The sequence below is a fragment of the Barbus barbus genome, assembly GCF_936440315.1.
Source record: "Barbus barbus genome assembly, chromosome: 3".
NCBI lineage: Eukaryota > Metazoa > Chordata > Actinopteri > Cypriniformes > Cyprinidae > Barbus > Barbus barbus.
Window position 1 is genome coordinate 27111125 of NC_136731.1, and position 12932 is coordinate 27124056.

Consider the following 12932-nt stretch of genomic DNA (forward strand, 5'->3'; position numbering starts at 1 on the left):
CTTTTCCATCTAATTTGTATATCTCTCCAAGTAGCTTTAATTTGAAGGCAAATGGTGTGTATGTGCTTGTGTCTCTTCAGCTGCGATGCCGTAATGACAGTATCTTGTCCACCGTGCCTGAGCCTCCAGACCAGAACTCCATTGTCAGGAGAAGCAAGGAGAACGCAAACTCTCAATACAAATGGTAATTAAAAATCAGAGCTCTATGTAACATACACACTGATCAAAGGAAAAGAATAGACTTTCTGTCATTAATGATATGTTTACCATATTCCATAGTAACCCTTGTTTAACAGCGGTATTTATAGTAAGACCATGTTGACTTGTTTTTATAAAACATGTATTATTGCTAAACATTTAAAATATATTTATTTACTTCTTGCCATTAAATAGTCTTAGATGCTGACTTGAATAAATCAATAAAATAAACAATAATGTAAACTACATAAATATATGTAAATATAATAAATCTATGCAAATTATTATTTTACCTTACATACAGTACACATTCAATTAAAAATGTTTATACCTAATTCTTTATATATTATTTTCAGTATACAACAACAGTACTTGTTAAAGATGAGTTTTTGAAGAGTAAACACTCATAAAACCATGGATAGTTCCTAATTATCATGGTTAGTTCAATGTGTCTGATTTGTATAACACAAACTATGGAATTTGTTTTTAAAACTAGTAGTTTAACAGTATTTTGAATTGGTGTAGTTGTAACAAAGTTAAATGGATATTGTTACTTATTTATGGATTATTTAGGATGCATTTCCAGACAAATACCAGTTAGTAGCTTTAGTAAAGTCATAGTGAATTGTTGCTGGTATTGTAGAGTAAAGTTCACTATGCTGTATCTCTCTTTCAGTCTTACCATTTCAGACGCTGCAGATTCTGACAGTGGAGACAATGCGGACATGGGTATGAACACGCATAAATCATTTATTCTGCCCACTCACCTCTGAATCATAAACTTAAGTGACTCGCCTTTTGTAAAAATGTCTCTTTCTTTACTGTAGATGACCATGACTTATACTTTTCCTCCTACGGGCCTTCATCCATCCATTCATCTTCATCTTCCCACCAGTCTGAGACAATGGACTCGTATGATCTGGAGCAAGTCAATAACATCTTCAGGAAATTCTCTTTGGAGAGGTATTTTGATGTCTACTTATAATCCTAGTGTTACATATAATCATTCTAGGCGGTGAATCAACTTTCCATTTTGGCGACCTTGAGAAATAAATCTTGTCTCTGTCATCTGAATTTGTACATCTGTATTGTCACTCCGCTTTGATCTGTACATGTGCGCTTTTTCTTTCTCCAGACCGTTTCGTCCTTCATTGACATCAGGCCCTCCCCAAAACACATTGCGGCCAGTACAGAGCCTTTTTCTTTCTGGAGAAAAGCTTCTGTCGGACATCACTATGATTGGTGGAAATGATAGCGGCATCTTTGTGTCCTCTGTCCAGTCTGGTTCGGAAACAGACCAGGCCGGAGTTAAAGTCGGACATCATCTTTTAATGGTGGGATTGAACTCCTGCATATACTCCACAACCAAAATAATAATAAAAAAAACCTGTAGTAGTAGTAGTAATCTTTTCCCATTTGGTTTCATTATCCCCTAGTTGGAAGGCAATGTTCGTGGAGAAGCTCAGACTGTGGCTTTGGACACCTGCACCAAAGAGGAAGCTCACTGGACCCTGCAGAGATGCACCGGACAAGTGCATCTCCATTACAAGTCTAACTATGATGGTGAGCTCAGACCTCTCTTAAAAAGAGGATGCTTTTTTTCAAGAGTTCAGTGTGCATAGTGGAGGTTAGAAGGTCCAATACTTCACACAGTCCTACGCCACTCTGGAAGGAACCTAATAACATATTCATACTCTAAACAAAAGACAAGACTTTGGTCTTTTAGCCCACGGCTGTGTCTGAATCAAATGTGCTGCTGTTTCCATCACACACCATCTTATTCAGAGTTGTGTTAAGTTGCATCCACAACAAACTGTTCTCAGGGTCACTTCTCAGCACCTCAGTGGCTCTTGTGCTCTTTATTGGGTCCCTGTTTTGACCCTGCTTTCTTGTTTCCAGGCTACAGGCGGCTGCTGAAGGACATTGAAGATGGCACAGTGGTATCCGGAGACTCTTTCTACATCCGTCTTAATCTGAACATCTCCAGCCAGTTGGACAGCTGCTCACTGAACGTACGATGTGACGAGGTGCTCCATGTTCTAGACACCATGCACCAGGGCAAATGCGAGTGGCTGTGCGCACGCGTTGACCCTTTCACCAACAAAGACACGGAGAGAGGCACCATACCGAGCTACTCCAGGTGAGGACACTGAAAACCGAGTGACCATAATAGTATCGGTTTCAAAACAAGTGTGAACATTGTCTATTGCCTGCTGCAGATTGTCTGATGTGCGTAGGTGAGTGTGTGGGTGTGCATTTTTATATCTGTTGACTGTGACGAGAAGCTGTAAAGTGAATTTAGCTGTCACCTCCTCCCCAGAGCCCAGCAGCTCCTCTTGGTGAAGATTCAGAAGCTGATGTGTCGAGGAGGTCGAGAGGAAGTCGAAACTCTGCGAGGACTCCGGGTCAGTTCCTTCTGGATTATTGGAGAAATGCGCCCACTTTTGGCTTTTATGTTTGTTGATGAGTCAGAACCGACGAGACATAATTTGAATGCCAATTAATGTGACTGTATTCAACACTTTTTGTCACTTCAAAGGGATAGTTCAGCCAAATATGAACATTTTGTCATTTACTCACCCTCATGTCATTCCAGACCTGGATGACTGATTTTCTTCTGTGTATCATAACTGTTTTTGTTCATCTAATGAAAAAGCATCTTCTTTTATGTACTGGGCAGCTGTTGATCTGAGTCCATTTAAAATGTCAGTCAACACCTATTGAAGCAAAACAGTCATGAACATGCCTGAACCTGTCTTTGATCCTCAGAATTAAGCAAACTGTTTGTTCTGCGCATTTAAGACGTATTAAAGGGGACCTATTATGTCCCTTGTTACAAGATGTATTAAAAGTCTCGGGTGTCCCCAGAATGTGTCTGTGAAGTCTCAGCTCAAAGTACCCCACAGATAATTTATAATATCATTTTGAAAATGCCTATTTTCAGTGGAAGTAGAAACACGCTGTTTTCATGCATGCCTCTTTAAATGCAAATGACCTGCTGCTTCCTGCCCCCTTTTCCAGAATAGGGCTCAGATGTCTGCTAAAAACATCTGTTTGGTTTTGATTATCATGTCTATCGCACTGAAATCATACATTTAAACCATATTAGTTTAAACTGTTTAAACTTCTGGTAGACGTTTATTTTTTAGCACAATAACACACTCAGCAACATATTGTCTAATTATCGTTATCAATAAAATCCAAGAAAATATCGAGATATTATTTTTTGTCAATATTGCACACCCCTAGTACACACAAGTTCTCTTTCATGTCTTATTGCGCTTAAACTGTCAAATACACACTAGTTTATGTTAAAAACACACAAGTTACAAAAACTGTGAAGGTAAACAGCTAGGAAAGAAATCACATGTATATATTAGATCTGTGACAGCAGCGCAATATACAGTACTTATATTGCAGTACTTATATGCTGTTAATATGACCCAAACAATAAAATAAAAACAGAAAATCACTCACTGCTCTGGAATTAATCACTTCTATAGCTGTAATAAGGAGACATTTCTTACCTGAATGCTTCTTTGAAATGCTCTAGTGTGAAGATAAACATGGCGGATTATGTGCTGCTCATTCAGGGCGGGATCTCTGCTAATACGGCAGTGTCCGTCAAGGCGTCAACAGTCATGGGCGGGGCTTGTAAAATGTGATGTCACAATGTACAGATTCTGCGAACGACTTGTTCTGAGACACTGCTTATGATTTATGGGGATTAAAAAGAAAGGAGCGGGTGGATCTTTAATCATTATACACTGTAAAAAAAAAAAAAAAAAAAAAGTTGAGCCAACTTAAAATTTTAAGGCAACCAGCTTCAGCAGATTTTTGAGTTATCTCAACTTGTTTTAAGTTTATACAACAAAAAGTTGAGAATATCCTACAAAAATAAGTTGTGAGAACTCCAAAATCTGCTGAAACTTTTTTTTTTTTTTTTTTTTTTTTTTTTTTTTTTATACAGTGTTGGGTGGTTGTGTACACACACTGCCAACACACATTTATATTAAAACAACATGTAAAAGTTTGGGTAACACTTTATTTTAGGATCTCTTAACTAGTTGCTTAGCCTGCATATTAATGGAATATTAGTCATTTATTAATAGTAATTAAACCCATATTAATGCCTTGTTCTACGTGACCTTATTCTACATCCTTAATCCCACCCAATACCTAAACTTAACAATTACCTTACTAACTATTAATAAGCAGCAAATTAGGAATTTACTGATGGAAAAGTCGTAGTTAATAGTGAATTAGTGTTTCTAAAGTGTTACCAAAGTTTGTATAATCGGTGCCCTTTAATGCAAATTACCTCTGTTTTGATTGGCTACTCTCCATATCCAAGTAGTTCACACAGTTGTTCATCAGGGTTGCTGAATACAGTGTAGGTGTTGTGTGTATAGTAATATGTCTGTTAATTCATAGTCATGATGTCATTCTCTTAATGATTTTTGAATGACACATTTCTCATAAATTGCCCTGAGCTGCATTTCCCAAAAGCATCGTAAGCTTAAGTTCATCGTAGCTCCAATGGTTTCTACAATGTAATTAAGCTTACAATGCTTTTGGGAAATGCAGCCCTGATAGATATCACTTTCCATGAGTTCTTTTCTAATAAATTCTCTCACTTCCATTTGTGCTCACAGAACACTCTACAACCTGAGGAGCCCACACCATCTCAAGACCCCAAGTCTAGTCCACGTCTGTCCAGAGCCAGTGTCTTCATCTTTCAGTTATTACAGGTAACAGGTCTTCTTGAGTTTGCTCTCCCTGCCATAGTGCTGAGGTCTTACTGCAGATAGGAAAAGAGCAGAATTTTGCTGAGATTAAAAGAGATCTCTGGTGTCAGTTTGTCAGCAGGGTGGATAACAAGTACAAGAGGATGAATAGCAGTGAGCGTGTCCGCATTGTCAATGGAGGAAATCCATCATCAGTTTCCAGACCAGGTTTTGAGACGCTGAGGCCTGAGGGTAAGACTGCCCACCCTCATCTTTACTTGTTTATTCTGAAGGAATCTTTGCAGCGGATGCCTTGTAGACATTCTTCGTACTGTCATGAAAATGAAAGATGAAAATGGAATTTGTAGTTTGTTTTCCAGAACCAAAAAAAAAAACAATTTATTAGCTCTTTTTAGTTATGCTCTAAATTGTTTAATCAGCCTTTTTGTGCACAATCCCCAGAAAAAGATTGATTAAAAGGAATGAGAAACCACTGCTTTGGTATTCACAGTGCCACTCGTGTCCATTTCTAGTGTTTATGCTGAATTATATTTGATATATATAATATAATTATATATATATTATATAATATAATTATATATATATTATACAGTTTTTCAGTTTTTCAGTTTTTGAAAAACTGTTTTCAAAGCTGACCCGTGAACTGTTTCTGTTCTTTCAGACACATCTGACTCAGAGAGCGACTTAAACAAGAGCTTGAATCTGATACCCTACAGTCTAGTGACTCCACATCAATGTCAGCGCAAAAGACCCGTCCTCTTCACCCCCAATGTCCTAGCCAAGACCATCGTCCAGAAGTTCCTTAATCTTGGAGGTGCTATGGAGTTCAATATATGCAAACCAGGTAAAAGTGGGTGGAGGGAAGTTGTAGCACGTACACTGTGGTGATGATGATAGAGATATTGTTCTGTAAAAAAACCCCAAAAAAACAGTAGACGCCATTATTAACTATAGGTCACCTATATGATAAACTTATCTTATCATAACAAGGTCTTTTATTTTAATTTGATTTGTTCCATGACTTCAACTCTTACGTCACTAGCAACAACCCACTCAGTCTATGTTTAGTACAAGCTTTTGAATGCATGTAATAAACCTCAGATAAATCCAGTCATTATCAGTTATTAAATGTAGGGCTGCAACTAACGATTATTTTGATAATCGATTAGTTGGCCGATTATTCTTTCGATTAATCGATTAATCGGATTTAAAAATATTGACCAAAAAAAAACACTATTCCACATTCTGCCCAATGTCCTTCAAACAAACGTGACAACTGAATGCTTTGAAAACATACAGTGCTTAATTTATTAGACCACTTATCATAATAAAGAGAAAACATATTTTAGAAATTTGTCAAAAATTTGTTTAAATTTAAAAATGTTATTGTCATTTATTGGACATAATAATAAAAAATGTCCTCATAACAGCTTGCATTCTTGCTGGTATTGTTTATGAACTTTTTGACTGCAATTGGGTATCGTGAAAAAAAAAAATACTCAAATAAAAAATACAAAAAAAAATATGTGCTCTGGTTTTCTTTCATAGATAACAGCAATAATGATATTATAGCATTAAAAATAGCCTACTACTGTTACTAAAGAGCTTACACATATTGGAGTACTAACCAGTACAGAAAGCCGAAAAATGATTTTGGTTATCACCAATACTGTTACTTTAGAGCAGCAGTGGCACAAACCTTACATAAACACATTGTTAAAAAACTTACATAAATTTGTTAAGCATTGTAAAAATTGAATATAGTTTAAACCTCTATTAAAAATTAAAATAATAAAGATAATAATAAAGACGAATAAAAACACAAACTCAGTGTTAACCAACAGGTAAGAGTAATGTTCTGCAGGAACTACTTTGATCACAGTCACCTCGTCATTTCTTTATCCTGTAAAAGGCCGTTATGGAGCGTCTCATGTTTATATTCAGACAGACAATTACACGCTGTTATCCCTTTAAAGTTCCTACTCTCATAAAATATTCGCACTGCATGTTGACTTTTAAACCTTAAATTAACTTTCAACAACAGATAATTCAGCACAGTGGATATGTTTGCGCTGAAAAGCCTATTAATTGTCTCCCTCTCTGCTGTGTTCTGTCCGTCTGACGCGCGTGCGCGCGCCCGCCGCGCTGGCGCTCATTCGGTATTTTAAACTTAACACAGACTGTCAGGACGGACCTTTATGCAAAAATGGAAATGCTCGCGTGAATTTGTGGCATTTATAGATAAGGATATGACCGTAAACTGAACGTTTTTGCGCTGAGGACGCACACGCATCTGTCAAAGCGCCTGACAGGGCAAGCCATTACTCTTATGCATTAACTTAAAGCTTAAAATAAAGAATTATCATGTTTTGTGCAGCTTGGATCACGTGCTTCTCCGGCAGAATCTCATTCTGTTTCCTCCACTATTTTTAGATGCATTTTGTCCATAGAAATGCATTATTCAGTGCCGTAATTTGACTAACCAGCTGAAGTTGGACGTACACTGTGGGCAGACCCGATTAATCGATAATGAGAATCGTTGTCGATGATTTTCATAATCGATAATAATCGATTTTATCGATTAGTTGTTGCAGCCCTAATTAAATGTTGAGTGGGATAGGGATTGATTGATTGATTGTTTTCTTTACACAATAACTAAATATTTTATCACTAACTTCTGAAGTTGATCAGCCTGCTTTACAAGACTAATATTGCATTAAATAATAAAAGTCAAATAATTTTGCAAACAAGACATTAAAATAACAAGTTTCCTGTGAACAATGTAGTTTTCTGTAGAATGCAGTGGTGTAATGGAGGGAGTTTTATTTTAAAAACTCATCAGATGGCATAATTTAAACCCAACATTTAAGAACTGACAACTGATCGAGTGAAAAATTATGAATAATGCTAAATTATCGGTTTAACTAATTATCGGGCTATCTATAACTGTCTTTAAGAAAATAATCAAGTAACCAGGGTAATTTGGTGACATTTAATTTCAATAAGATCTGCACTTTTTTTTGCTATACTGCTGGTGATTCTGCAGAAGAAATGGTTTCAGCTAGGCACTATAGTTAGATTCATGAATGAAAGGATCCTGTTAGCAGATTCTTTAAATAAATCATAAATAAGTCTGGCTGAGTTAAAGTGCACTTAATTACCACTAGAACCGTCACGGGGTACATTTTACCCGTGGCTGTTTTTCAAATGTACATAACAGATTTTCAACACAACATTCAAGTCTCCCTGTCATTGACTTTTACTAAAATTATGTAATTTACAATCCAGTGTTGTTAAAAATTAATTAGATAAAACCAGATAAAAAAACAGCATTTCTACCTATAAGTGCTGCGCGGGTCAAATTTACCCGCTATATAATGCATGTATTTTCACACTGTCATATTCTTGCCGCTTATGTTTTAACATCGTAGATTTCTAGGCAACGCCTTTCACTCACTGATTTAGCGGTTATCAGTTTCATAAATAAAGTAAAAATGACTAAAAGAAGGCGGTTTACTTTTACTTTACTTTACTTTTGTCATTTAGCAGACGCTTTTGTCCAAAGCGACTTACAAATAAGAAAAAGTAACTAAAACTAAAAAGTTACAACTCTATAAATACTATCTACCCACATATTTAAGAAAATAAAGAAATTAAATAAAATTAACACATGCATATAACAACAACATTTCAATAATAAACATATCAATGAAAAAATTAAATAAAAAGCTACTACTATCCCTTGCCGGTGTCCCTGCCCGGTGGAGTCGCACGGTAGAGTCGATGGTCTTTACACTCTTTGGTCTTCACACTAAGAGGGCTTCACACGACGACTGCCGCGACCGCTGCCGCGGTATAATAACCTTTATTATACCAAACCAACAAATGATCATTTCAATTCAGCTGGACCCACTTTCCTGTTTATCAACTACAAATGGCCAAGCAAGTGCACACACTGACAAGATACACGATACAGTACGAGACCAAACGCGATTTCAGCAACTCTCATCCTAGTAAACAAAATAAGCGTTTCCTAGCAACGGCAAATGCGCTAAACACTGAGACAAGTAAATACACTTACGAGCTGATTTTAAACTTCCGCTGATAGACTGCTTCTCTTAAAGACCACTTCATTACACTGCCTTCTGCTGGCGCTTGAACCCACTTTCCTGTTTATCAACTACAAATGGCCAAGCAAGTGCACACACTGACAAGATACACGATACAGTACGAGACCAAACGCGATTTCAGCAACTCTCATCCTAGTAAACAAAATAAGCGTTTCATTGACATGAAATGGAAATGGTTTATGGAAGGTAGGTATTAGAAACACTAAATGCTATGAGTGATGGAGAGTCTGATGGTTAAGTTATGCGTCTGGGTCGGCTTAGCATCTAACGGCTCATCTGACAGTGATCCAGACATCATATTTAGATGTTTTAGCCTAACGTTACTCATAATTGGTCAAACTTTGGTTTTATTATTTAATTTTTGTCTTGCCATATCGTTTATTGTTCACAACTGTGTTGCTGTTTATTCTAGTCTGACCATTTCCTGAAGAAAAAAAATAAAAAATCCGATCTATGATGTAATGAATAAAACATTTTTTTTGATTACCCGAAGTTTATTAGTGTTGTTCTCTTATTCAAATTATAAATTATATAGCAAAACAAATTAATAATTGGGCCTAGGTGAAGCTGTGCGCATGAATTTGTCATAGCATCATCCTATAGAGTATGGTGAATTATTATTGCTCATTATTGTCTATTAATAAGTAAATCATATTAATAAATAATAATAAGTCATTTAAATAACATGGGTTATACTAATATATTGATTAATGACATTGTATTATAATATAACAAATATTTACTACCTTCTAATATTCGTTGTCAGAGCAGGCTTTTTTTTTTTTTTTTTTAGCTTACTGACCATAATGGATTAGTGTAGGCTGCATTAAAACGTCTTGAACATAAAACAACAGGGTAAAAATATAGTTGACGATTAGACATAATCATTTCATAACTCTAGACTTCTTTGTGAAGACAGTGGAATAATACAATCAAATATGTTCTTTAGCCATATAAAAACAGTTGGCATGCGTGTGGGTAAAATTTACCCGCTGGCGCTTTTAGGTATACAGCGACCTCTGGCGGTTCTAGTGTTAAGTGTAATTACTGAGTGTCACAGTGTGTATCTTTGACTACACATCCTTAGCAGAGTTTAATTTTTGCTTTAATAAGTTGGGGGCTCTTCTTCCAAAATAATCATAAATGGATTCTTTAAGGTACTGGAATTAATACGAGTAATCAAATCAGAACCACAATCTATAAAACCCTTACGATACCCTCCCTAGATGCAAGGAAAGTTTTCCTTGACATGCCTACTTACAAGAATTATTAATTCATCTTTTTCCAGACATTGTGACAAAAGATGAATTCCTCATGAAACAGAAGATAGAGCCCATCATTTATTCCAAAGAAAAGCAGGCATGCACATATGAATGCATCACCCCGGAAAACATCGAAGCGGTTGCCTACAAGGTACAGTAATAAATGTTCTTTTCAGAATAATTTAATAGCTAAATTATGTTTTTGCTTTTATGTGCTGTCATTTCTTCTGTTTACTCAAGAAGCTTGTCAGATATTTATGTGTTCATTTTTGCCGAGCAGTATAATTTTGAAGCGCTTGGTGAGAGCTTAACCCTTTCCTAAAGACACCAGTGGGATTGTCACACTACACCTAGGCCAGGATCTTAACTACTAGTCATGACATGAGGAATCAAATTTCCCTTGATCTTTGTATCATTAAAACATACTTATTTTAGATGAAAACTGGGAGGCTTGTGACTGTCTCATTGACTGCCAAGTAAATTACACTGTCAAAGTCCAGAAAAGTATGAAAAACATTGTCAGAATACTTATAACAAATGGAATAATAAATGAAGGTTCACTTTGATGTATCCGGTTTAAACAGCTTGTTTGCATCTCTTCAGACTTCAGCAAAACGCCAGTGTTGGGAACAAGTGGCTTTGTCTGTACATTGATACTGTTTTCCATGCAATGACATTAACCAATCATAACAGTGGCCATTTATGTGCATGCTTTTTTTAGGGGAGTCACCCCTTAAAATGGATCATTTCAGATAAAGAATCAGAATGGTCTTTTTTTACCTTCTTTTTTACTGTTTTGTTTTTAAGGAACTTAAGGGTTAATTAAACCTCGAGACATATTGCAATAAAAAAATCTGTTTTGGGACCCTTTTAAACTTGGATTAAGCAATGTTTTACACTTGTCATTTTGAAACTCTGTTAAAAACCACCTGTCTTCTCTACCTCAGAGTGGATCCTACTCTTTATTCAAAAAGACTTTATACAAACAAACTGCTTTGTAAGTCTCCGTGTGTTTAATATGACTGAAAGGGGAATGAGCAGTGGTATGTAGGAGACAGACTTGATGCTCCTGATGGCTGCTTGTTGGGGGTTTATCAGGTGGTTAGATGAGAGGCAGCATATTGTTTTTCACTTGCTAATGTGTCAGGAGATGAGTCTAATTTTCCACTGCAAATCTCACTTGTTCGAGAGGTGTGCCAAAAACAGGACAAAAATGAGAACCAACACCTCACTGGACAAGTTCTTTATTCTCTCTTCACTTCTCAATTCTCCTTTCTGCTTTATATGGTAAAATATTGTTTAGATTCCTCAATACCTGTTGCTTTTTGATAATATTAAATGCATGACATTTTAAAAAGTGTATTTTTAGGGAAAATAAATATTAAATTATTCTTTTGTTTCTTAGAATAAGCACTGTCTCCTGGAAGCGGATCTGAGCTGTGTGAAAGACTTGTTGAGGAGAGAGATCTACCCCATCGTGATCTTCATCAAAATCTGCGAAAGGAACATCAAAAAATTAAGGCAAGAACTCTTCCAAGGTCTTAAATGAGTGTCATATTCATTGTTTAGTTTCAGTTTGAAGACGTTTAGTTTCATTATTCAAGGTCAAATGATCCTCAGATCATTTAGTGATCGTTTTTGGTGTTTTCCTCGAGCAGGAGGCTCCCTCTGAAGGTGGACTCTGAGGATGAGTTCTTGAAGATGTGTCGCTCCAAGGAGAAGGAGCTGGAGATGCTGCCGTGCTTGTACGCGGGTGTGGAGCCTGACTCTTGGGGTGGGGTGGAGGATCTCGTCAGGATTATCAAGGACAAGATTTTTGAGGAGCAGAAGAAGACGATCTGGGTGGAGCAGGACTTGCTGTGACCTGATCACACGAGCGAGTAATTGCTTATGATGCACGAAAACTCTGTTTTCAGCTCGGGTGGGTGGAATGTGTGCAAGCAGCACAGGCGTGTGAACAGGAAGTGACTCTGTCAAAGGCGTCAAAGGTGAGGTGTGTTTCTCTCTGCTGTCAAAAAAAAAAAAAACCCCAAACCAAACACGTGGACAAGGTACCATGTGATGCTTCTGAGGTTCATATTGTAAGCAGTGGAAATGTTCTCTTCCCAGAGCTTCTTATCTATTGTTCTCCTGAAGCGGAGCTGTTGTCAATAAAACATTATCCTTCCCAGCATCCACCTGTAATGCTCAATATAGGGTTGCCCATTGAATTTCACTTCAGCTGTATTCTGGCTTATTTGTGTATAACTGTAATTTGGATCTGATGCCACCATTGTTGCAATATACAGTATGTACTTTTGTCTTTATAGGCACATTACATAAATTAATATTAGTGATTTCTATATTTATTTGAATGTAAACCTACATTTGTAATGTGTTTCTAATCTTTGTGCCGATAACACACGCGTGGCTTATTTCTGTGATCATTTCAGCTACTACTTTAATACTTGCCAAGGTTTTACTGTACCAGTAGGTCATACTGTATTTCAGTGGCATTATACTGTACATTTCTGTAATGACATGTCAAGCTCATGACTGTAATTTGCAAATTTGTGGTTTCTTTTTTTAATGTTGGCATTATTTTGGAGTCGGCT

At 36.6% G+C, this 12932-nt stretch overlaps 1 protein-coding gene across 1 annotated transcript in view; it reads left to right on the forward strand.

Moving 5' to 3' along the window:
- LOC306853902 (caspase recruitment domain-containing protein 11-like) overlaps positions 1-12351 on the forward strand; it is a 29370-nt gene extending 17019 nt beyond the window's left edge. The window contains exons 12-24 of the mRNA XM_079391588.1: positions 81-184; positions 875-927; positions 1026-1161; positions 1334-1532; positions 1635-1761; positions 2098-2338; positions 2519-2603; positions 4854-4949; positions 5057-5177; positions 5608-5790; positions 10365-10489; positions 11744-11859; positions 11997-12351. Of these exons, the coding sequence (XP_079247714.1) occupies positions 81-184; positions 875-927; positions 1026-1161; positions 1334-1532; positions 1635-1761; positions 2098-2338; positions 2519-2603; positions 4854-4949; positions 5057-5177; positions 5608-5790; positions 10365-10489; positions 11744-11859; positions 11997-12201 (1791 nt within the window). The 3' untranslated portion in view covers positions 12202-12351. The remainder of the gene's footprint in view (positions 1-80; positions 185-874; positions 928-1025; positions 1162-1333; positions 1533-1634; positions 1762-2097; positions 2339-2518; positions 2604-4853; positions 4950-5056; positions 5178-5607; positions 5791-10364; positions 10490-11743; positions 11860-11996) is intronic.
- The last annotated feature ends 581 nt before the right edge of the window (positions 12352-12932 follow it).